Below are 23,804 nucleotides of genomic sequence, written 5' to 3'. Positions count from 1 at the left end.
CAGACTTACATCTCTCTGTTAATTACAAACCCAGCTGGGTGAAAAGTATATTCAGTTAAAAAATAATAATAATTATCTGATAATAATTAGCTGTACAAACAGGTTATTTTCTGTGATAACTATGCTAATAAAGCCATGGCCACCCACTTCAAAATACCCTGCTCCTGACTTCTTGTTTACTTTTAACTTTGAAAGGTACTGTGCAAATACGTTTACCAAGGAATGGAGTTTACTAAGTTGCTATTGTGAGTTTTTTTTTGTTTGTTTATTTTGTATTGTTTTGTTTTGTTTACTCTGTGTGTGTGGATAAAGCTGAAAGATATGTATGCTTTTGCCCTGGATTTGCTTCACTGGTTTACAGTAGGGTAAGTTCCATAGAACAAGGCTAGACATGCAATGAGAAGTACTTGCAGAGGACAGCCTAGCTTATATTACTTCTGTGGCATTTCAGCTGCAGTATTCTCTTACATTTCAAAGAAGGGCAAAAAACTGTGCTGTTACTGACTTACCTCTTTAATTAAGGATCCCATGTAAAGGGCAGTCAGTGGTGTTTGTTCTGCTGGTTTGACAACCACTGTGTTTCCACAACAAAGGGCAGGGGCGATCTTCCAGATAAACATAACCAATGGGAAGTTCCACTGAAAAACAGATGAGAAGGTGTATCCTATTACTAATACATAACCAAAATGCCTTTGCTTTTTTCTATGATAATAGCACCCAACTGTGTGGATGAACTCTTTGTTGAACTCTTTTCAAAGGGACGGTATTTCGAAAAAGCATCTGGCAAGCCACACTATACAAAGACCACTGATTTTGGTATATGTGATTCCAGGGGATCCAAGGTGTTAGTTAAAAACTGAAGAGACCAGAAGGGTACTCCTATCAGAAAGACTGTTGTAGAATTAGTGGTAAAGTTGGGAGTTTTGCTGTCTTGTTTCTTAAATGATCGTGTTCACCATCAATTCAGTTTTCTAAGGGAGACAAAGCAATAAGGTGTAACACTGCTGCTGTTCTCTTCCATTGTGGTTTCACTGTCTGCTTTCTATTGTGTTTAGTCCAACCAAACTGCAGAGCAGCTGATTCCTTTGGACTCCATGTTCAGCAGTGTAAGGGACTATGTCGTTGGCGAAAAATGGGCTGCCTCTTTGAGAATAATTCTAATAGCTTAGGAAGTATTAAGCCTTTGGGTCTCAGCACAAAAGATGCACAAGAAAGAGGAAAAGGAAGTTAACCTAGTATGTCAGAAAATATGCAACTGCTCTTTATCTCATTTAAACATCACCCCAGCCTCAGAAATAACTGAAGAACAAATAACCCAAAATAAAAGATTACAGGGCTTTCTGGTCTTTCTTATTGAAGAAGAACTGGAAGTGGAAGGGAAACGCTGAGCTAGCAAAAGTGTTCTACAGCATTCACATAATCCTTAAATTATGTTTTATGTATAGACCTTGAACTAGGTGGCTTTAAATTTCAGTGGGGAGAAAACAGAGATATACTTAGAAATTCTTGAACATTTTGTATGGAAAGCCAGCATTTGTACAAATTGTCCATAATTCCAGGCTGTAATTTTACACAGAAGAGTGTCTAGTTCTTTACCATATCTTAACTCTGTGCTTCATTTGAAATATCTTGTGCTGGACTTACAAAAGAAACTAGATCAATAGATTCCCAAACTGTACTAGAAGCTGGATCCATATGCTGTGTTCTAGAGATGTTCTCTAAACCAAAGTAGTAGTCTAAAGATACAGAAAATCTGCAAGATCAGCTGAAGGATGTCAGGAACAAGAGTAGGTCCCACATATCGGAACAAACCTGATAGACAAGCTGACTCTTTTAGAATCTGGCAAGCTGTTGAGCAGGTCAAGTCAGGCTGCCAAACCTACTTTGTGCAAAAAGGCATGTGGATTAGGCGTGACTAGCTCATATAACCATTTTCACAGCTACTTGTTGAAAGCATGTAGATCTCACAAAAAAAGTGTTTGAAAGTTCATTTCCTCAGTGTTTTGGATGCTCAGACTCAGGCAGGCCTTTTGAAACTTCATTTAGAATAAGCAAGTTCAGAACTGGGAATTTTGACGCTGATCAGGAACTTGGGAACGTGTCTTAGTATCATTGTGCCAATTAAATATATTCTTTATATTGCTTGTACCATCAACAAGGTAAATGATTCTCAGCCATAACTAGAGATTTTTGTTGTCCAGTTATTATATATAACAGAACAGATATTCCAGGTACCAAACACTTTATTGGTTATAGGCTTATATTACTCTCTCCAACTAGTTTATTTCCAAATCTTGTGGTTCCAGCAGAATGCAGTTCTATCTTTCAAACTAATTCATCAGCCAATCTTTTGTGTTTTATTTGCCCTCCACATACAGGGAGAAGAGAGACAAGGCTGGACTAGATTAACTGTTCAAAATGTCATGATTTGATGAAAGATTTTGATGAATACTTAAGATAGTCTCTAATTTTAGAAACAGAAAGTTTCTGACTGGTAATGTTTCACTAATCTGTTTGCAGAGAAAACATTTCAAAAGCATGCCCATTTACAACAGGAACATTTACGTGTTATATAAATGGCTTCAACTTACAGGAATAATTTGGCCACACACACCAATGGGCTCATGTCTTGTAAATGTGAAAAAGTTTCCATCTAGAGGAAGAAGAAATAAATTAGACATTCAGGAAAAACAGTTGTGAGAAACAGTTAAATCAGAAAGAAGATAAAGCTGGATACCAAACTTAGCTACATACAATTTTACTTAAGATATTTTCAAAATCTTAACTGTGCAAGAACAACTATGAAGTACATCTGGATTCAATCTCTACTTTCTTCATAGCTTCAAGGTTTGACTCTGTCGATATGACTGAGTTTTCGCAGTGAAAACCCTGCTTCTCAAAGTGGTATGCACAGCATACCAATGAGCATTCTTCATTTCTTTTTTTTCTTATCACTTTTTTTTTTTTGAAAGTTCTTCTCTAAAAGCTACTTGTAATCCTGGGTACATATCAGACATTTTTTTTAATATTAGACCTTAGCTTAAATCAAATCCATTAAGTATAAAATTCTCTTTGTTTCAAATAAACATGTGTTCCATTAAGCCTAGCATAGGGATCCATGTCATGCAAAAAGTTTGAAGTATTTATCACTCCAGTATTCCTTAATTCCTTCTTTATTACCATTCTTTTCTTTGTCCTTCTGAGAGAAGGTGGCTAGCAACAATGTTTTCTTAGAGCTGCTTAATGGAAGAGGGAACAGAATAAAATTTCAGGAAAACAAAGAAAAGTTTCCTCTCTTTTAGTACTCTTCCTAATAAGCTATCCAATAACTGAAAGAAATACTATTGTTTCTGCTAATCTTTGCTTTAGTGAGCTGCTACCTGGGTTTCAGTATTGTACCCTTGCATAAATGATACCTTGCTATGCAAAAGTAACCTATGAGACTTACTAGATGTATATATAAGCTAAAAGTTTTCTTGTCAGTAAAATGTATTAGTGGTGCATAAAACAAGATAAGCTATATTAGGAACTGTCTAAAATATTTTCCATTTAAAATGTTTTTGGTGCTGTGAAGCTTCTAGAAAAAGGTAGTTTTACACAGGTCACATTGTTTCAATTATGTACATTTGTTATCTCAAAGCTACTCACCCATTGGAACAGTCCGACCATGGATTTTATCAGCCCAGCCTGCACAGTAGCGTAATGTTTTAATACAGGCACCTAAATCCATTAGGTAGGCAGTAGAAAAGAGTTTCCCACCATCGATGGCTTCCATTGTCTGCAAACAACAGCAATTACAAAGTTAATATGAACTATTGATAAGCCTTCTCATTTCTGTACTTCATCACTTAGTATCTGGTTGTTCAGTTCAGAGTACTAGCACTTAATACTAGCTTCTAGGGGATTAATTCCCCTCTAAAGGCTGCTTAGCACTTGAAAAACCCAAGGTGGGAATTTGCAAATGAGAAAATGTCATGATGGTTTATTCTCAGTGACCTATCCAGATATCATGACCACCATACATTTGAAATGGTTAAGATGTTCCAGTTTAAACTGAATATTATACAAGCTGTAGATGTACAGCTAGGGGTCTGTGGGTTAATTGTTACAAATAAATTGAGTGGCCTCCCTTGACTTATGTACATTGACATAAAAGGAAGGCAGTAGTTTCCTACTGATAACTGTCACACTAACTTGGGATCCTCTACTTTTTAATTATCAAGAGAGATCTTTCTATGTGCTTAATGAATGATTGGCATCTTATATGAACAAGAAGAGACAAAGTATGGAATATAATTCTAAAATAAACCCCAAATCTCCTAATGTGCAAAGGAAAGATCTGAGACATCGGGAACTATTAAGAGAGAGAAATTAATTGTATCATTCCAGCCAAATCTAGGGAGTGTGGTTTGAATTAATGCCATTTTAATACCCCTAACTATTGGGACATTTAGCTAAAGACTATGTGAAGTCCTTAGATAATGTCAACATCTTCTTAATAGTGCTAGATTTTTTTCTCAAGTTTTTCATCACAGAGACAGTGTGGACCTTCAGCTTTATGAACAATCTTGTAAGGATGCTTAGTAGTAAAAACCTGAAGTATAGTTTCAAGATCTAGTCAGATCTTAGAGATATTATTTTATTTTCTAAATGTTATTTTGCATGTCCAAAATTCCTTAATGTTCATAATGAGTATACTGACTAATTGTGAATGTACAATGTTTCACCAACAACCTGCCTCTAAAGTCCAAAATTTTAGTTAAATCGATGTACTGCAGATATCAAATTTGAGAGGACAGCAGAACAAATGGAGAAGTTATCAATGCTTTTTCAGCATACTGCTTACTATTCCAGAGTATACCTATATACCTATAGGACTGTTCAGCCTCTGGACTTCATGAGACTTCATGGACTTCATGAGAAACATAAGTATATAAAACAGTGAAATGGAATAATTTACATCCTGAATAGATGCAAAAACACATTAAAACACACATGAGCTAAGGGGTCTATTTTGACCTCTAATATCTATAATGCTATTTGTAGCTGTAGCACTGGCTCTGCTGTTCTTAGGATAAGCTACGAGTGGACAAAGTCTGTGTTCATTGGAAACACTTTGTTCAAACACACCTTATCTAAAAGGGAAAAGTTGGCAATAATGTGGGGAATATGGGAAATAAAAACAAAGTCAGCAAAATAGAAACTTGGGAGGGGTCTCAGAGAAAAGGAGTATTTTAATATTATGAAAATGGCTAGTGGGAACGAAATCTAAATGTTTCATTTTTCTTATAGAAAAAAAAAAAGAAAAAAGAAAAAGATTATTTCTCTATCCCCTTTGCATGTGTAATACCTTAGGTGGTACAACAAAGAAGCAAATGCTAATTTGTCCAGTATTTAACTGAGAAGTGGGCATACATTTCCTATTAAAAAATGTAGCTCTCTTAAAATTTACCCTTTCTCAACTCCAATAAATCTAGCACTGTCAAGGACACATTAGCCACTGAAGATTTCTCCTGAAAAACTAGGTGATTGTTATTCCATATCAAGGTGACAGGATTAGTTCAGTTGTTCAGAGAATCAACTTTCTTGAAGAAAAGTGTAAATCTGAGAGTTGTAATCTTCGGAGCTTGAGGACACAACCTCGGTTCCTTTGAATTTTTCATTTGTCTTTAAAAAGCTGTTTGGACATGCACAAGTGCCTTTGTATACTAAAGCCATAAAGAAAATAGAACAGGAAATAGACATTTCATTGCAGCTTTTGCATATTTTGGAGGTTTAAATTTTATTGACTTATTATTGGTGTGTTTTGTAGCTAATGGCTAAATACTTCTAATTGTGATTAAATCAGTCTGAGTGATGATCCTGAATGCTGGATGCTCTTGATTCTCTCTCACGTATTGGCATATACCTGGCACAAAACCAGTGTTCATCTTCAGGAGAACACAAACAATTAACTTGCCTAAATATTCATTCCAGAAGGCATGTGAAATAGAAAAGAGATCATCTTAATTGTAGCATCAAACATGGAATAGGTAGAGTATTGCACTTTACCAAATAACTGGAACGTTTATTCTTTAAATGTTCTTCCTTGAATTACTGCAGTTAGATGGTGGTGCTACATCATCTGGTGATGCACACATCATCTGTGTGTCCACAGTTGAGCAGTAACATGGCCAACAAACAATAGTTGATAAAGACAGGAAATGATTGCCTACCACCCATGTTGCTGGGTTAAGGTGTTTTTTGTTTGTTTGTTTGCTTTTTTTAACTCATAGCCATTTGCAAGCAAGAGTTAGTGAAAACAATGTATAACACTGAAATTCAGAATTTCTTCCCACGCTCACTGGTATTATCTGTAAGCTCTGAGCTAGGCTTTGAGGTAAGGCCTTGACTCAGGTCTTGGTTTAGACAAGCGTTAAGCATAGGGTCTATATTAACGTGTCCTTGTGATTCAACAACTGAAATTGCATGGATTGTAGGCAGCTTTAATATCATCTTAAAGTTAATGAAATACTCAAGTACTTTGTGGACTTAGGGTGTCTGTCGACCAGAGTGTAAAACAGTTTAATATGGTGCATTTGGAATAGAGAGGGAAAAATGAATACTGAAACAGCCTCATTTTCCATGGTTGTAGTGCATTACTCTTGCTTATATCAATCTTTAAAAATCAGAACACAGATTTTTTTCCCCCTTTTTGTTCACATATTATACTCACAGCTAAAATCAATCTATCTCTTTCAACTAAATCAGCTAGTTTATTCAAGAGCCTTCCTCGCTCTGAAGCATCCATTGTACGCCAGGGTGATCCAAGCTCAAAAGCTCTTCTAGCTGCTTTAACAGCTTTGTCTACATCTGCCTGTGGGAGAAAAAAATAAAATTAATCAGTAATTGATTCTGTCATCCAGGCTTGTTAGTTGCTAAACATGCAAAGTGTTTTGCAATCCCAGTCTAATCAGAATTTGTACAGTAATTTTAGATATATAGGTTATTTTCTTTCAAACACTTTTCCTATCATTTCAGCAATGTGAAGTTGTATGAGAAGCAGATGGGTTTTCAAAGCTCATGAAATAAAAAATAAAATAAATAAAATAAAAATAAAATAATATAAAATAAAAACATATTAAGGAACTCCAGTTCTAAAAAGTCTCTCTTTTAGTGTCTGTAACTGGGGATGAATACACAAATTACAAATTTGCATTTGCATTTAAAATAATATTAACCGTTGAATAATTGACTATATTCAAAATGCTAAGCCTAAGTACTTTAAAGTTTAGGCATTGGCTCAAGATAATTTGTCAGCCCATTAATGTTTTTTATAACATAATGTGTTATTTACCATATGGCTTTTGGTGTAGTGAGAAAATATACAATCAATTACATGAAACTCTTTTGTGTGGAAAGTCGTTCCAGATAAAATGATAAAAAAATCCCTTGAGAAATGGTTTTTGAAACCTGGAAGTTTTTTTATATTTCATGTTAAAGATTCTGAAAGAAATATAACAACAAAAAGGAGGTTTATTGCAGTCTTTTGTTAAAAATTAAAAACAATGATTTTTGAAAAAGAGAAATACATATATGGAACATATTTTCTTAAGCAATTTGCATACTTTTTTTTTTTTCCTTCTGATTGCAAGAATCTCATCCATGTAAATCACTATGAGGTTAACTAAGTGAGCAAAGTTGACTGCAGGTCAATGTGCAGGTTAAGTGGGTTCTAAATGTGGACCAGATCTAGAATCTTTAACTGATGTCTAACTAACTAATTCTCCTTCAATAGGGAAAAAAGAAAACCAAAGCCACAAACTAAAGTCTGGTATAGATCTGCTGGACAGGAGACTCACAAAACTTCCTAGGATGAAGTTTGAAAAATGGTAGTTGGGAAGGATCTTTACAACCTGCACAATCATTACTGTACTGACCCATTGTCTACAGCAGGTAGCTGAAATCTATCAGATTAAAAAGGGCTGTTTTTCTTCAAAAACTGCCAAAATGTTGTCAGATAACTCATCACTTATCTGTGACACAGAAATATGCATTCAGTGAATATTTAATTCTTTTTTTTTTTTTTTCTTATCTCTTGTTATCATAAAAATTCTACAGCTTTGAAATACAACTTAGGATGTATGCCTTGGCCTACACCAGTAAAGAATGGGAGAAACCATGAGCTGCACTTGTGTGAATGATGTAAATTAAAATTAAAAACATTGCCATGTGTTCTTCAGTGTAGAAATAATTAAAACCAAGAAAAGGATATTTAATGATAATTATGGGCTGTGAATTAACAAGTAAGGAAAAAAAAATATTCTTTAAATATATGAAATTTAATTTGGGAACATAAATCTATACCAAGAGAATAAAGCCGGTTAGATCTATACAGAGCTAGATTTTTTTTTGTTTAGTTTTTAAATAGACTTTTCATTAATATACATTTACCTTTGTTCTTACTGACCACGTGTTGAGCTGCTTTATTATTTACTATTTTACTAGGGGCCTTTAAGATTAGTGAATCTGGAAAAATTTTTTTTTTTTTAAATACTACTGCAAGGCAGTGTACATCCCTATTGCACAAACAATTTCCTAAAATCTCTTGGCTTATTATGTAAAGAGTAGGCTCTAGAATATCAGGTTCGCAGTGCCCATGTAATTTATTAGATTTATACAGTTCACTTGGCAGTTTAGTTAATAGTTATTTTCTTTACACATTAGTTGGAAAAATTATTGGAGAGAAAGCAAACCTATGCATCAAGTAGCATCATCTTTCTATTTAATGCATTGCTATATTGCCTGTAAAAAATTAAAACTAGAAAAATTCTGAATGTTAAATGAACAGTTGCAGGTCATGAGCAATTTAATTGGAGAATGAACAAATATTAGGCCAACCTGATTTTCAATATAATCTTATTTTCAAACACTGAATAGAGAAGTGATAGAAGTAGGGTTTTGCATCAAAAGCACTTACGGTGCTTTTCTGATAAAATTCAACAGTAAACAACATGCTTATGAAATGTTTTGGCTGAGGGAAAAACAAGCCTGAAATAATCTCAGTGATACTGAGATAGGTAACTGGGAATGAAAAAAGGCATGAGTAAGACGTTTTAAGAACTTACGATCAGACATATGAAGTTATCAAAAACTAGATTCATGCAGATTTTTTCAATTACCTTAGTCAAAGAAAAAATTTAAAATCTATCTTCGCTATAGCCTTCCTGTATGGTCACTATTGCTCATATACTTGACAGAGAGCTCTTGAGCCAAAGTTCATCAAGACATTCAGGATGAAATTACCAAACAGAATAACTAAGTTTTGGTGAGCACAGGAAGCTGAATGAACTCTGTTCCTACACATTTCTCAAAAAACCATTTAATTTCAGAGTGAATCTCTGTAAAGTCAAATATTCTTAAAGAGAGTGTGCTAACTATTTTGACAATAAATTGGTGGTGAACTTCCAGCACTAATAGACTGTTTATGAGTTTATTAATATCTTTCATGGATAAAATGGTGTTCAGCAGACATTTTGCTGCTAAATTTAAAACAGGCCTCATACACAAATAATTCTAGTGATGAATATTTCTTGGCTGAAATGAACATCAGATATCATTTTGTGAGAAATATAAGAAAATCTATTCTATTCTATTCTTTTTTTTTTTTTTTTCTTGCATTTGGACATCTAAATTTGACTTCAAAAGGGAAAACTAGAAAAGGAAATAAATATTTGCAGGAACCAAAACATTAATTGCAAAAACAATGTTATTTTCGAACAGTATTTTTAAAAAATATTTATTTATTTTGTGTTTGTGTGTGTGCAACTGTCAACTGGAAACAGAACATTCACTTCTCATACTTATTTTCTCATACTTTATCCAAAAATTTATTTACTCATCAGTTTTAAAAGTGTTTAAGCAACATTGTCTGTTCTATTTAAACAAGCAACTCCCCTACTTGATAACATATATTTAAACTCTATGGTCAAACTAAGTAAATCCTTTTTCATCTAAAAATACTTACTGTGATGAAAACACAAAGCTGCTTATTTGAGGACATAGCTTTTCATTATACATCTGATTAAATGCCATTTTCCAGTATTTTTTCTAGTAAAAAAAAAATCTCACACACGTAAAAAAAAAGTTTGTTTTTAAGTGTTAACAATGTTTTTACTTCTTTGCTTAAAATCATCAGTTTAACATCCAGTACAGAAATACACTTTGCTGGGATTAATGTCTATTTGGTAGATGACCTTCAGCTTCATAGCCCACTTTTGTACTATGTTTCAATATATTCTTCACAAAACTACATTTTCAAGATGACATTACTGAGAAGAAAAATTCACAGCTAAAAATGCTGATGGTAATGAACAGCTTCTCAGAGTCTCCATCAGAAAATGTTAGTATTTTTCCAATTTATGGCATTTGTAATGTAAAACCTTACATAAATGTGTTATGAACAGATTAGATAAGGAAGAGCCAGGAAAACAAACAAACAAAACAAAATAAAATGATGATTAAAAATAATGACAAAATAATAATAAAACTAGATGCCACTGATCAAACACAGCAAAAATAATTACTATTATTAACAGGAAAATTAACAAAAATGTTTCTACAAAACTTTCCTCATTATATTATTAGTATAATACCCTAAGAGTGAAGCACAAGAAAGGAGGGTGGAAGTATAGAATCATAGGATATCCTGAGTTGGAAGGGACCCACAAGGGTCATTGAGTCCAACTCCACGGTCTGCACAGGACTACCCAAAAATCAGACCAGGTGTCTGAGAGCGTTGTCCAAACGTTTCTTGAACTCCAACAGGCTCGGCACTGTGACCACTGCCCTGGGGAGCCTGTCCCAGTGTCCAACCCCACCCTCTGGGTGCAGAACCTTTTCCCAACACCCAGCCTGATGCTCCCTTGTTGCAGCTCCATGCTGTTCCCTCAGGTCCTGTAGGTGTCCACTGAGAGCAGACATTAGCTACCTCCTGCCCTCCTTCATTCTGCTCCCCTCATGAAGGAGCTACAGGCTGCCATGAGGCCTCCCCATAAGTCACTCCCACACAGTGACTTCAGCCACTCCTTGTATGTTTCCACCTCTTTGTTACCCTTCCTTGGACATACCGTTTTATATCTTTTTTTTTTTTTTTTTTTTTTAAATGTGGTGCCCAAAACTGCACAGAGCTCTCAAGGTGGGGCTGCACCAGCGCAGAGCAGAGCAGGACAATCCCTTCCCTCAACCAGCTAGCAGTGCTGTCTCTTGTGCACCTGAAGGTACGTTTGGTTCTTTTGGCTGCCGGGGCACACTGCTGGCTCATGTTCAACTTGCTGACAACCAGAACCCCCAGATCCCTTTCTGTGGGTCTACTCTCCAGTCTCTGAGCTCCCAGTCTGTACGTACAGCTAGAGTCACCTAGTCCCAAGTGCACAATTCAGCACTTGCTCTTGTTAAACTTTATATTTGTTAAACTTCATATCTTGTTAAACTTCATATTAACTGGTGATTGTCCAGTTCTTTAATTTGTCAAGATCTCTCTACAAGGTTTCTCTACAATCAAGAGAGTCAGCAGCTCCTCCCAATTTAGTATCATCTGCAAACTTACTCAAAACAACTTCTAGTCCTGTATCCAAGTCATTTATGAAAACATTAAAGAGTTTATTAAAAAAACCCAAACATTTAAAGTTTATATCAGCAGAGATGGATGCTCATCTTCCTGCTTTAATGCAGAATTGAATTTAAAGCTAAGTTTAAAAGAAGGAAAAACAAAACAAAACAAAACCCTCTACCTTGTCGCCTTCTTCAATCTCACAGATTTTCTCTTCATTTGCAGGGTTAAAGACTTCAAATTTTTTACCACTGACTGAATTGTGCCATTCATTGTTTATAAATATCTGTAAAGGAAAAAACAGTGCATTACTATTAGTAACATATATAGCTGTTGCCTATCTTCTATGTTAAAGAATAACACCAAGAGCTGTATGATAAGTACCTGAATTCAAAAAGGAATAGTTATTGCTAAATTACTATGAAGAGAAGAGTGATCATATATGCAGTTAACCAACTTTTAAAAATTTTCTTCTTTTGGAGAAAAGCCACTTTCTTTCTCCACAGCATATTTACACTTTGTTTCATACTATGAAAAGATATTTTTACACTGGGATCCTTCCTCTTTCAAACCAAAGTCTGTGATGTACAGTAGAGGTACAGTCCTAAATAACCTACCTAAAACTACCTGACTTTCCTGTGCTCATAGGACTGATAAATATGGGGGGCCTTTCTGTTACATGTCTCTTCAGAAATTAACACAGTATTTAGGTTTTGTGTAAATAGTACATGCAATTTATTGTGGAACATCATATCCTTTGGTTTTGCTTTGATTTCTCTTCACCTTCTCCCACCAAAGAAGGCAATCCCACCAAAAAATATCTGATAACACTATTTTTCTGAAATGAAAGTAAAGACTAAAAAACGTTTTACAGTCAACTGAATGAAGAAAATTAAAAAAGGAGATAACCAATTAGAGTAAAAAGCAAGCTTGTGTACTTTATTTCCATGTTACAGAAGAAAAATAATCAGAGATTAGAGGGCTCTTATTTTTCACCAAAATCCTTTGACTTTGTGGATTGGTCCCTCACTGAATGTATTTTTAATTAGGATTTAAAAGCAGAAATTTAATGCTCTTAATCTTTTACATGAAATGTAGGATTTTTTTTTCCATTAAACAAAGGTAGAAATCACAAATGAAGAGGAAATAATGAATGTATTCACCAGAAGTATATTGTTAGAAACCACAGAGAAAGACTAGACTATATTTTCTGTTGATAGTTAGTACTCTTCACAGAAACACTCTCAAACAAAACAAAACAAAACAAAAAAACACACAGTAGTACATACTGGAAGAAAAGTTCTCTCTTGTATATAACAGTTGCCTTGAAAAAAGTTGAATTAATTTACCAATGAAGTAGAAACACCCACTTCTTTATTTACTCTTTTTCTGACTGTCCTAGTCTTATAAGTCTAGCATTCCAGATCAAACCACTACACATCAAAATGTTTACACTGGCCACACTAAAAAAGTTCAAGAGTTAAGAAGCAGGACAATTTGAACAGTGACTCGTGGGCAGCATATGACCATGGTCATATTCTAACATAGCTACACATATAATCTAATATACGCCTATAGATCTTAGACAATAATATGTGAAAAACTATGGCACTTCTGATCAGTGCTTTCAAAGTGAGTTCCCGCTTCTCTTTATGAAAGTGTTTGCAGTACCTTGGTCTGAACATTTTTGCATTGCAGTGCTCTATTTATTTCACAGAGGTTACACTATGGGTGGCAGGAGGGAGGTTCTGGTCACATGACCATAATGTTTAATTCAGCACATGAATATGATCATATAAACACATAACAAATGTTGCTGCTGGCAGTGTATATAACTTCAACACTTGGCAGTATTATAGTTCATGGTAGTGTATATGGGGGGGTTCTTCTCCCTGCCTTCCCTACCTGAATATCTCTCTGCAAAACACCAGAAATTCAAGCCTCTCTGGTTTTGTTTTTCAACATGTTCTGTAATTCCTGTTTTTGAAGGGTAAAGCTACTTTGCATGACTTCAGGTTTCAGTAAGATGATCCTTGGGTAACAGTTTTAGTTGTCATTGCTTTATGATCTGCACAATTATCTTATGTTTAAAATGATACTAATCATTTGATGCCATTCATTACTTATTCAACAATTTCTATCAAGGTCCTGGTTATCTCCAGTTTAATGACTGCAGCCTCCTCATCGTTTGTCACCCTCAAATTGGTGTCACTTCCCTGCCTCCTTTTTAGTAGATAGACATAAAATGCAACCACTCCTGTTAGTCTATTACCAATAGTCTTTTATTTATTTATTTACTTTATTTTTTTATTTTTTTTATTTAAACTGCAAGGGGTACTACAGAAAATCAATATTACTTGTGTCCAGTCTGTTAGTCATCCATCCTTCGTTCTAATTCTGAGGTTCCCTGTTATGTCTCTACACTGATGTTGCTCAACAGACACCAACGCTTGATTTTCCACCAGGAAAAGCAGGCCAGCATACTTTGCTCATGTAGAAGTTTTTCTCACAACTGTTAAGTGACATTGATTGGAAATGTCTAATAACATTAAAATAAGATACATTTGTGACTACAATTTAAATTAAATACTGTCCTGTTATATATTTCTATTTCAGTCTCTTCACAAACTACCAAACATATAGCTAGCAATTAAGAAGCATGTAAGAGGAACAATTGCGCAATAGCTGGCCTGAATCAAATATAATCACAACAGCTTACCTAGCAGTGGTGAAATTGAGACCCAAAGTTCATTTAATAAATGGTAGGAACTATGTCCCTACTCAAAGTTTAAGCTTTTATACAGGCTGAAAAGCACAGTATGTACTGAATTTGCTTTGTGTGGCTGGAACAAACATCATCACATCTTGATGGCACAAGTAGAATAACAGCTAAACAAGGCAAGATGGGCATTGTTGTTTCCATAATTAAACTTTTATGATCCAAAGCCTTTTGCAATACAATACTGGCAATTCAAACCTAGAGACTTTTATATGGGAATAACTAATTAGCAAATGCATCATCACAACCAAAAGAAAAATTAAATGTTTGAAATGCTTATAACGTCTAAATGACATTAGTGTCATACAAAAATACTTTCTTCAGAGGCAGCACAAAATCCCCACCATGTATACTTTGCTTTTACTATTAATTTTGTTATCTGTTTGGCATAGTTTTTCCTTCTCTTCCAAGATCTGGTGTCCTAATTTCAATCATCTTATGTATCTTTTAAAAAAATGCCTAAAGAATGTACCAGGAGTGAGTAGTTCTGCATTGCTTTGTTTTTGGTTGCTGTTAATAAGACTGTTGATGCTATCTGTAGAAATTGGTCTGCTTTTCCATGAAAAAATAGGAAATAAACCACTACAATTATTCCTGAAAAACCAAACAAACAATATTTTTTAATTATGTCAGGAAAAATATGGCAACATGTACAGTATTCTTAAAAAGTAAATGTTGCCTTTTAAAAGATATACTTTATACCATTATAGAAATGTTATAGTATTTCTGAAATTTCTTTTCTGTTCTGTTAAAGAAGATACCAAAAAAATTACAGAATTACACAACTGTTGAGGCTGGAAGGGACCTCTGAAAGTCATCTGGTCCAACCCCTGCTCAAGCAGGTACACCTATAATGTCAAGCTGGGATGCTCAGAACCATGTCCAGATGGCTTTTGAAGATCCCCAAAGAGACAGACTCTACAACCGCTCTGAACAACCTGTGCCAGTGCACAGTCACACACACAGTAAAGTGTTTCCTGATGTTTAGGAGGAACATCTTGCATGCCAGTTTTTTCCCATTGCTTCTTGTCCTGAACCGATTCAGTAACTGCTGAACAGAGAATAAAATGAGCTACTAAAAACGTGCCCTATTTTAGCTGTAATTACCAACAAGTTTTATAACATTACGCAGCTGTGAAAATTTAAAGGACAAGCAGAGTGAAGGCTAGGGATCCCTGGGTGAAATTCGAGGTACTTATCTCCATTTGTAAATGAGAAATAGATTCTGGGTCTGATCTCCAGGTGTGTTAGATCCATGCTACCCCAGAGCCTGACAACTTTGAATCTCTGTGGATGAAATTGTCAATGTGAGTTAACTTTTTCATTCTGATTCTGTAGGTCAGTCTTCAAAGAGAAAGGCAAACCTCATTGGAAAGATCTGAAATATGTCACAGACGATGAAAAGAGAAGAACGTGTTGCTACCAAGTGTGATGTATGTTGTTCTTTAAGGTGAACATGGCAATGTATGCAGTCCAATGTTATAAGCAGCTGTCATCCTCTGTCTAACCCTCAAACCCTCCACCAAAGGAAGGTGCACTCCCTTCTCACTGTCCACCAGTGTCATTTTGTGGCCAATATGCATGGGAGATCTTACTCATGCTCCTCACTGATCTCATGGCAGACACTGACTGTACTGGGTGTTTTGTGCTTGAACTGTGGGTACCTTGAGGATCATGGATGAGAGCAGCTTCCCCACATCTAATCAATCACTGGTTACAACCATGCAGGCAGAAGACTGCATGCTCAGAGAAGCAGGAATTTCTACATTTAAATAGAAAAACAAGAAATATTTGGAGGCAGGAAAATTAAAGCAAATGACAATTGATAAAGGGCAGGACAGAGACAGGATGACATAACTGCAAGAATTTTTGTATTTTTTTTTTGTCACATAGAACTGTGATTTAAACCCTACCACCACAACTATGTGTTATGAATATATGACAGCTTTCTGGGAGTTTTAGTTTTTTTTTTGCATACTACTGAAATTGTTTACTCTGACTGTCTGTGTAGTTACTAATAATTGGTTAATGGTTTGATAATATTGGCAAGACTGATAAAAAGATTATCTCTAAATTTATATGGTAACAATTTCCTATTAATATATTCCTGTATGTTTCAGCTTGATTATATGTGGGCATCATATGTAGACTGTCATTGTTAGCTCCGGTCATCAGGGCAGATCAGCAAACACCTGAAATAACAAAAGCTCTAAGGGAAATTAAAATATTAGTTCCTTGAAATGTCAGATATACAATGAAACTGATCATAGGAGTATCCATGCAAAATTCTGACTGTTATGAAAGGGCAAAGACAGCAGTTAAGTAGTTAATATGAAAAAAGCCATCTTTAGTAACTAGTTACATTGCCAAGAAAAGAGACAAAGTAAAAGGTAAATATTAACATAACACTGCTATGATGTTACAATATGCCAAAATCATATCTGTCTGTAAAAGGAATAATAGTAAAACATACCATTTTTGGAAGTTTTGAAAGTATTTGTTTAAAAATTGCATTTATTGCCCCAACCAATATCAACCATAATATTACTTTAGAATATCTTTCTTATTAATGTTTCCAATACCATTCCCATTTAAACCATAACTTCATTACTTTAACTATATACACAACATTGTATCAGGACAGTATAAATCGAACTATCCAGATGTCTCTTTTTGAGCAAGACAGCAGTCTTATGCAGGTATGACAGACAGAATAGAGAAGGGAAAAAAAGTCAAAACCCTCCATGTAAGAGACACATATATGCGTGCATACATTGCAAGCAGCTGCATTCAAATGTGCATGCAGACATGCAGACATACTCATTTAAGTCTGTGGAGTTATGCTGAAAATGAACAAACAAACAAACAGGATAAGGCTCTCTAAATCCAGGGAACACTGATGTACCATCCAACAGCAGTCTCTGGCAAGTCCCTCATCTTACTGAAAAAAAAACACATTTGGGATCATTTTGAAATATGTTACGCAGTTTTGTCTGTCAGGCAGAACTCCTTTGGAAGCTTAGATTCTTTTTTTCTCATTTGTCGGGTGTGAATGCAAAAGACCTACTTTTCTATTGTACGTGCTGTGCATTGAGGATTCTCTCTGATGACTGAACATGGTCAATGAAGTTTAGGGCTGCAAATTTACTTTGCAAGGATTGATGTCTTAGAAGTGTTGTTGCAGTCATTTTTTAATTGTTGTTTCACTGTAGTTTTTTTTATTTTTTTGCTCTCATAGAATATAAGGATCATTCAGATATTCTTGAATTTGATGCTATCAGTAAGTGTACAGTCATATCCAAGACTGAAAGAGATCTGTGACCCAAAAGCATATTCATTTCAAGTGCTATATTCTCTGATTTACTTGTCCCAAAGTATCTCATGGAGTCTCACTGTATTCTTTAAGCTGTACTGTTAAAATACATGAAATTATTTAAGGAACTACTGGAGACACAAACTGTAAACTTGAAGCAAGTACATCAATATGCAATATCTATGAAATCTTCTTAAGTTGACCTCTCCCCCGGTGTTTTTCTACACAAGAAACTGATAATGGGCTTATATATTTCATATAAGATTTTTTTTTCCCATTCAGAATTTTTTGTATGAAGAAAATTTACGTAATGAACTAATAATCAGAGAACATATCCATTCTGTTCATTATCTATTTGAACTTTGGGATGCATCAGTTAGTGGCTTTTTATTTACAAAGTCAGCTGAGCTTAAAAAGAGTAGGTTTCTATAGTAGCTTTATAGCCAATGACCTTTCCCCAGGTATCTTAATTATATATATTTTTATATTTTTATCCCTCATCTTTGTTTGTGAAAGTAGTGATTACAAGGTACATGATACTTAGCTAAAGTTTTTCTTCACTCAGGGTGGTTTACCCTTGTACGTTTTCTGGTATTCCACACAGAGCCTAGTGAGATAATGCGTTGTCATTTTCTCCCCCTCATGTGATTTAACAACCTAATAATTAACTAATCTGAGTTTCTCTGTTTAAAGGAACATCATAAGGCTTAGTATATTTGAAAGTATCATGACAAATCATTTGTTACACAATCATTGTCTAATTCCTCAGTGCTGACTAAGTAAAATATTTACTAGTACATTTGTAGCCAGGTACCAACACTAGTTCTGTTTGTTGGAGTGTCTTTAAAGGAGATTCAGATATGAAAGCAATTCAAGATCACATTTTGTTCACACTTGAGGTTCAACAACCAAACCAATGTAATCATTGAAAATTAATCTGATTAAACTCTTGGAATTCAAATTTCCAAAGGAGTGCTTTGTTTTATGGTACATGAGAAAGGCACAATTGGTAATGTATCTATACCAACTTACAGATCAGTAGACTAGACTAGACTAGACTAGACTAGGATAGGATAGGATAGGATAGGATAGGATAGGATAGGATAGGATAGGATAGGATAGGATAGGATAGGATAGGATAGGATAGTTCAGTTGGAAGGAACCTACAAACGTCGTCTAATCCAACTGCCTGACTACTTCAGGCCTAACCAAAAGTTACTTCAGGCCTAACCAAAATGTATTACTGGGGGCATTGCCTGTGTGCCTCTTGAACACTGACAGGCATGGGACACTTCTTGCCTGTTCCAGTGTTTGACCACTGTCATGCAGTTAAACGATTTTTGTATGAGACCCAAACAATTCTATCTAATTTCTATCCCTCACATAGAAAACAAACAAACAGGAAAGTGCATTTAGTTTAAAGGAAAATCCTTGGGATATCTCCTCTAGACTTTCCTCCAGACAGATAGTGGTGGTAACTGTACCATTGTATACAAAGAGAAGGGAGAGTTTTCAGGTAAGAGGAACCTGTCGATGTCCAAGGTGCTTCAGGCAGAAGGATTTATACATCCATAGTAATTAATACTTTCCTGGTTCCTCCAGTGTAAATAGTCACAGCAATCCCACATTCCATGCGCTGACTTGCATGGCACAGGAGAAAAACAGGACAGGTAAGAAGACAAAAGTGGAAAGGTTATATTAAATTGTGGGAGGGAGGACTGATGGATTTGGGATAACATTTCTATTATCCCAGTTCTCTGTCCCTCAGTTCACTGTTGTGGCTTTCAGATAATCCTGTGTGTTATTTGAAGAGAGGAGGAATGCACTGCAAAATGTTTGATCTAATCAAATGTAGGTACATAGTTTTGCAAAGAAATGCATTGTATTTCTCCAGAGATACATATTATATGTTGTTTTTCAGGAAATGGTATCTCTTGTGCAGAAAAAAAACACATTAATTTACTATGTGCCACTCTCCTTAACTGGGTATTACAGAAACTTCAAGCATGCTGACTGTTTTGTGATTCCTTTTTGTGTTACTAGAATGGGTTTTGCCGATGAATAGAAAGATAAAAATTTTTATAGGAATTTCTGTCATTATTCACTTACACAGGATTTCTGAGTAGGCAATTTTCTCATATTAGTTTTTTTTTGTTTTCCATTGGGGAAAAAAGAGGGAAAAAACAAAAACAAACAACACAAAACAAAAAAAATCACTGTAGTTTGTTGTTTCTAGAACACCAAAGTCCCCTGTGTACAAATGTATCATCCCTGAATTAAGCTTTTTTTTTTTTTTTTTTTTTTTCTGAGAGAGGAAGAGATATCACATAGTAGAGCTACATAGCTTTCCTAGCCTGTTAAATATTTACAAAGTAAGGTCCTGCATGATTTATTCAAGAAAGATATGCATTGAAATTTGGGTAGGTTTTTCCCATGAAAAAACAGGACAGAATAGAGTTTAAAAGAACTAATCTAGATAATTGATGAACTCTTCTGTTAGAAAATAAATTCTGGGAATGTAAAAATTATTTCTATTGCAATGGCAATGAGAATAAGAAAGATCCATAAATGTCTCCAAAGAGAACAGGTCCTTTCTGATCAAATGTTCTATCTGAAAGTTTCAGGGGCAGAGTTTCAGTATTCTTCTGCCAATGATGTGTTCAAAATACTTGAAGATTTCTGTGTGCTATGATATTACAGAAGAAAAGGGCCTTTCAAGCTGAGAACATAACACTGGACTCGGACCCTCTTTATCTGTTTGTTTCTAACTGCAGATGGAAATAATTTATTATTAAAAAAAATGCTTCTAATAGAATTAAGAAAGTAACAATGGTAGACTTTATTTTATTACCTGATTAGGCTGAAAAATCTCAAAGATAAAAAAGAGAGTAGAATGAACTTTAGTTTCATTTTCACACATCCTTTTCCACATAAGTATATTTGTCATAATTATTTAAATCTGCTTATAATACAATGTGAAACCCTAGCATTTCAATTTGTTCTCACTGTTCTGAAAAATATTGTAGTAACAGAAACCTTTCCTTCTTTGTTCCATTTATACTTTCTAAGAAACTTTCTGCAGAAACTTTTGTTTCAGGAGACAAAACAACACTAGTTCCTAATGAAATGTGAAATGATTCTCTCACACTTGCACACTTCCTGAAATACTTATGGTAAAAGGATCACTAAACATTAATTACTAACATATATAATATCATAAAAAGATCAGAATAAACATTTAATTACTGACGTAATGTTGCTTTCATATAAGATGAAATGTGCACATCTTACAGTCTGAGGTGAATGCATAAGAGAAGTTAACAAACACAAACACTACTAACCTTGGTGTACTTAATTTTCAGATCTTTGAGTGGTTCTGGCAGCACTGGCAAAACTGGAACAGGATTGCTGTCTGAGCCTTGCTTCTTCATATTGTCAAATGAGGAGTTTGAGGACGTTCTTGAAACACAGGTGAAATGAGGTATCAGGGAAGCACAGTGATTTTTGTCCTGACTGAGCCCTTAGCTTTATTTGTGCTTTTTTATCTGTACCAGCTATGGTATATTTGCATACAGGAATATGATTGGATGAAAGAATTCCCTGCAAAGAGAAAATGACACGACTTATTTTTAAGACCAGAAGTAACAGCCTTTTCACTGAGCTGAGATCTCGAAGTAGCAAACTCTGCTGACAAAATGCATTTAGTCAGACTCTGTGTTTTTCATACTGGAGAACATACTTTAAGGCCTCCTCTTCTTACCTGTAAGATTACTTTCTCTCAGAAGGCAGGCTCTTAGATTTTAAGTGAAGTTCTTCAATTACTTGATGGCAGCTCTGAAGGTAAAGACACACTTGTTAGTTCTGGAAATGAACTAAGCACTTCTCACTAGAGAGCTAGCAAGAATAACACCCAGAGCTGGAAAGTATTCAGTAGAAAACAAGCCAACCTAATTTGTGCTTTACTATGTTCAGAGTAAATTATAATTCTTATAATTAATACTTGTTATGTAGATCACAGAGATAACAGATGACTATGCTAATACACAATCCTTCATATGCTTTTCAAGATATGTGAAGGTAAGACAAAATAGTTTAATCCAGGAAAACAAACAAACAAACAAGCAAACAAACAAACAAACAAAACCCCAGCCTCTCTGGGTAAAATCAAGCAAAAAAAAAAAAAGCAAAAAAAAACCAAGAAAAAAAAAAAGGCAGTAGTGTCCTTTGGAAAATGAGTTTGTGCCTTTCAGAAGGAATTGTTTAAAAGGCAGTTTTCCTATCAAGAATAGAAACCACCAGCATGTATATATACAGTTCTGATTATTCAAAAAGAAGCATATCTCTCGTACTGGTATATGTCACAAGAAACTCCTTTCTTCATGAAGTCCTACTTTTTCTGAAGAATGACATCACAGAACAAGATGGGATTGCATTAACACTTGTTTTTATATAGTAAGTTTCTGATATATGCACAATAAATCTGAGCCATAGAAATAAAGAGAAATGATCTTATTGCTTTCACTGAGACTGCACAGATGCTTGAAAAACTCACTGAGCTCAGTTAATTCATGTATCAGGCATCATCTAAACCATCTGGTAATGGCGGCTTTGTTGCTTTTAACTGATGGATGATACAGGACATCATGAAATTAATCTTACGATGCATTAGTTATATGTAACATACTTTCTGAATTAAAGAGCATACTATAATTCTCATTGATTATTATTGTGTTTGGACATATGATTGGAGCAAGGGTTTCTAACCCTTAGAAAAATTCCAAGTAACTTGTGGATAAAAGATAATTTTCAGAAGAGTCTTCTTGCAGTGACATGCAAAGAGCTGTAGGGACCTGAACAAGTTTCAATCACCCACTCTGTTATGTGAACAAAGGAGTCCAGTTCTCATTGCTATAATGCCATAATATCTAAGGTTAACAGCTGTTATTTTCTTTTGGATGCATCCTTCAGCTTTTTTTCCTCAGTTGCTGTCTCAAGATGACAAGCTGGCTGGCTCAAGACATCAAGAATGATATATTTAAAAATGCTGTGAACAACACTTTCTGACCCTAACACTTTGGATTACAATATTTGCTTGCCTTAGAGAATGTCTTTCTTATGAGATTTATGAGAACTTAGAGAATCTCACCAAAAAAAAAAAAAAGATAATACCTAAATAGGGTTTGTTCATTAATGATTCTAAGTATTTCCATAGTTTGATTCTACCTGTATTTGGAATATGAGTTTTGCTTTCTTTCCTTCTCTCCTTCTCTCTCTCTTCTTTCTTCTCTTCCTTCTTCCTTTCTTTCTTTCTTCTTTTCTTTCTTTCTTTCTTTCTTTTCTTTCTTTCTTTCTTTCTTTCTTTCTTTCTTCTTCCTTCCTTCCTTCCTTCCTTCCTTCCTTCCTTCCTTCCTTCCTTCCTTCCTTCCTTCTTCCTTCCTTCCTTCCTCCTTCCTTTCCTTCCTTTCCTTTCTTTCTTGTCTTTCTTTCTTTCTTTCTTTCTTTCTTTCTTTCTTCTCTTTCTTTCCTTTCTTTCTTTCTTTTCTTTCTTTCTTTCTTTCTTGTCTTTCTTTCTTTCTTTCTTTCTTTCTTTCTTTCTTTCTTTCTTTCTTTCTTTCTTTCTTCTTTCTTTTTCTTTTCTTTCTTTCTTTCTTTCTTTCTTCTTTCTTTCTTTCTTTCTTTCTTTTCTTTCTTTCTCTTTCTTTCTTTCTTTCTTCTTTCTTTCTTTCTTTCTTTCTTTCTTTCGTTCTTTTCTTTCTTTCTTTCTTTCTTGTCTTTCTTCTTTCTTTCTTTCCTTCTCTTTCCTTCTCTTTCCTTCTCTCTCTCTTTCTCTCTTTCCTTCTCTTTCTTTCTTTCTCTTTCCTTCCTTCTTTCCTTCTTTCCTTCTTTCATTCTTTCCTTCCTTCTTTCCTTCTTTCCTTCCTTCTTTCTCTTCTTCCTCCTTCTCTTTCCTCCTTTCTTTCTTTCTTTCTTTCTTCTTCTTTCTTTCTTTCTTTCTTCTTTCTTTTCTTCTTCTTTCTTTCTTCTTTCTTTCTTTCTTTCTTTCCTTCTCTTTCTTCTTTCTTTCTTTCTCTTTCTTTCTCTCTCTCTCTCTCTCTCTTTCTTTCTTTCTTTCCCTCCTTCTT

General features: G+C 34.7%; 1 protein-coding gene and 1 long non-coding RNA gene across 2 annotated transcripts in view; one reads left to right on the top strand and one right to left on the bottom strand.

The window, feature by feature from the left end:
* ALDH1A1 (aldehyde dehydrogenase 1 family member A1) overlaps positions 1 to 21,230 on the bottom strand; it is a 37,029-nt gene extending 15,799 nt beyond the window's left edge. Inside the window, exons 1-6 of the mRNA XM_080574307.1 lie at positions 21,024 to 21,230; positions 11,772 to 11,876; positions 6,716 to 6,856; positions 3,649 to 3,778; positions 2,592 to 2,653; positions 510 to 638 (exon numbers count right to left, since the gene is read on the bottom strand). Of these exons, the coding sequence (XP_080430433.1) occupies positions 510 to 638; positions 2,592 to 2,653; positions 3,649 to 3,778; positions 6,716 to 6,856; positions 11,772 to 11,876; positions 21,024 to 21,113 (657 nt within the window). The 5' untranslated portion in view covers positions 21,114 to 21,230. The remainder of the gene's footprint in view (positions 1 to 509; positions 639 to 2,591; positions 2,654 to 3,648; positions 3,779 to 6,715; positions 6,857 to 11,771; positions 11,877 to 21,023) is intronic.
* A 218-nt stretch (positions 21,231 to 21,448) lies between these two features.
* The window catches only part of LOC308185778, a 13,536-nt gene continuing 11,180 nt past the window's right edge, over positions 21,449 to 23,804 (top strand). The window contains exon 1 of the long non-coding RNA XR_013943750.1: positions 21,449 to 21,759. This is a non-coding gene — a long non-coding RNA (uncharacterized lncRNA). The remainder of the gene's footprint in view (positions 21,760 to 23,804) is intronic.

This window comes from Anser brachyrhynchus (assembly GCF_964034855.1).
Source record: "Anser brachyrhynchus genome assembly, chromosome: Z".
Lineage (NCBI taxonomy): Eukaryota > Metazoa > Chordata > Aves > Anseriformes > Anatidae > Anser > Anser brachyrhynchus.
This window is presented reverse-complemented; position numbering and strand designations above follow the sequence as displayed.